The sequence below is a fragment of the Etheostoma spectabile genome, chromosome 2 (genome assembly GCF_008692095.1).
Source record: "Etheostoma spectabile isolate EspeVRDwgs_2016 chromosome 2, UIUC_Espe_1.0, whole genome shotgun sequence".
NCBI classification, from domain to species: Eukaryota; Metazoa; Chordata; class Actinopteri; order Perciformes; family Percidae; genus Etheostoma; species Etheostoma spectabile.
In genome coordinates this window covers 26,374,293-26,376,574 of record NC_045734.1, presented here as the reverse complement: position 1 = coordinate 26,376,574, position 2,282 = coordinate 26,374,293, and the positions used below count along the sequence as shown (strand labels likewise).

The 2,282-nt window shown below is 42.5% G+C and overlaps 1 protein-coding gene across 4 annotated transcripts in view; it reads right to left on the bottom strand.

Annotated features, from left to right (window-relative positions):
* Positions 1-2,282, bottom strand: part of LOC116700949 (extracellular serine/threonine protein kinase FAM20C) — a 35,198-nt gene that overhangs the window by 27,633 nt on the left and 5,283 nt on the right. For all 4 annotated transcript variants that reach the window (XR_004334780.1, XR_004334776.1, XR_004334772.1 and 1 more), the window contains exons 4-7: positions 1,708-1,786; positions 1,251-1,343; positions 908-1,023; positions 514-694 (exon numbers count right to left, since the gene is read on the bottom strand). Coding sequence is in view for 1 of the 4 variants with exons in the window: in XM_032534450.1 (XP_032390341.1) it covers positions 514-694; positions 908-1,023; positions 1,251-1,343; positions 1,708-1,786 (469 nt within the window). In the remaining 3 variants the exon portion in view is untranslated. The remainder of the gene's footprint in view (positions 1-513; positions 695-907; positions 1,024-1,250; positions 1,344-1,707; positions 1,787-2,282) is intronic.

Sequence of the window (2,282 nt, the reverse complement as noted above, 5' to 3'; positions counted from 1 at the left end):
TGTCTACAATGGAGTGCAATGGAAATATTTAAGTGACCCCAAACTTCCTGGTAGTGTATACTTTCCACTCATTCTGCCAGGCTTAAGCTTTATTAATGCTGAACACAAATCAAAGCTTCTATATATTGTGCCATGAAGCAATTTTTGGGCAAAATCTGACCCACACATAGCTTCAGTGTAGATGCTAGTAACTGCCAATTTCCTAAGTCTTTTCTAAGTTTCTGTAAAACTCTGCTATCTCAAAATGCCTGTGGTATGACATTAATAATGATGATTATGTTTTTGTATGCAACACAAGTGCAGCTGTAGGCTAAATGGAAAAATGAATACGCAATAACCGTCCTGTGAAAAGCTAAATTAGGTTGATCAAAAAAAAAACATTTAGGAGCCCTCTTTATTATATGGTCTCACAGGGCTTTAAGTTTTGGGGGCATGCTGAGGTGATATGTTGAATCACTCTCACTATCCAGCACAATGACTCCTCTATGACTATAAGACCCTACACCCACTAACTTTGCCAGCTTGCTGCGGCTGTAGGAGCGTCTCCAGGGAGATCTCCAGGTCCTGCGGGACGCCAGGGTGAGATCGGGCAGCATGACAGCCAAGGAGGCCTCGAGATCTCTGGGGCGGCCACAAACAGCGTGCTCTGTTGAACAGTAGTAGGAACACTGGCCGTAGAAACACATATTTCCCACTAGGGGGAGCCACAGGTGCACAGAGAGAGACGGAGGAGGGGAGCAGTGGGGGAAAAAATGACAAAGGAAAAACTGGGATTAAAGAGAATGTGGGTGACCAGAGAGAACTAGAAAAGAAAGGAACAACATTCAAGGAGAATCTTAAACAGTTGACATCAGGGTCTTTTTAAGCAGAGAAAATGAATAATGGAGGATTGTGTGAGCGGTTGTACCGGGGGACGTAAAAAAGGTTTTGGCCAGCTTGCGGTCGTTGGTGACATCTTTGATCTCCTTGACCACGTCCACCAGCCTCCCTACCACTGGTGGGACTCTCCTATAACCCAAAATCCTGCAGAGAGAGCAACAAAAGTATGAGATGGAGACAAAGACAAGTGAGATAGACAGAGTGACAGACACAGAAAGAGAAAACCAAAAAGTGAAGGGAGAAGAAAAGGAAACTCTGTGTTGCAAATCATGCATTTGTTATGTGGCCATTTCAGCCACCATTGCAGTCATTGTGTAAACTCTAGCAGTGTTGGGCTTTAGTTTCCTCTGGGGAAAAAAGGGACTTGTTACCTGTCGAGGTGAAAAGCTGCGATTTCTGCATTGTGTCTCTCAAAGTCTGAGAAGTAATAGAGGTTGTAATTGGTCTCTTCATCTCTCTCCTGCCTGCCGGGGAGAGGGAAAGTCAAACTGCAGCACATAACACGTTCATTAACTACATATTTACATCAAGTAAAGCCTCTTTTATCTGCTCACTTGCAATGGATAAGCCCACTTGGGCTGCAGAGGTTTCTGGACTCAAGAATACACTTGAGAGTATTAAATATTAGACAGTGTCCTATATGTACTTAAACGACACATGTGTCTGTTGTCTCAAGGCTTTAAAATCCCTCTCTTTGCCTCATTTAAAATTTACCCTGGTGATATATTGGATTCAGTTCAAGACAACTGAAAATATGTCATCTTTCTTAGATTTTATACATTCTCTGGTAACAAGAGCAATGTGTTGGATTTGCCTCTTGGGACTCACTTCATGGGTTTGAACATGGCTTGTCCATAGTTGGGAAATGACATCACCAGCTTCAGTTGTGTCCCCCCGGACTTTTGCACTGAAAAATAGCACTGAGAATGTTTCCATAGCAACAGAGCACACGGTGAACACACACATACAACACAACCATGCTGTGACTGTGAACACATTGGCCATTAATAGGGCACACATACACACACACACACACACACACACATGTAACAGAGAAAATATGTGCGTCATCACCAAGATACAACATGGTTCAATCAGTTTGTGGATCCACTCCACCGTGTCATCTCTCAGACACACACACCCTATTATTAGAATGTCTTTTTTGTCATTGTGCTGGTGCATGAAACGAAATTCAGACATTGCCTAAGTTGAGCTCAAATCTACAAGATATATGAATAATAACAAATAATAATAAAACACAGTTAAGGAGTAAAAAAATCTGTTTCTGTTTTCTGTGCAAAGTTCAGTGTTGTGACGGCCTAAGGGCATCAACTGTGTGTCTTGTGGTGTGTAGGTCCTGAGCATGTGTGTGTAATTCAGGCCTGTGTGTAATGTGTGTAATA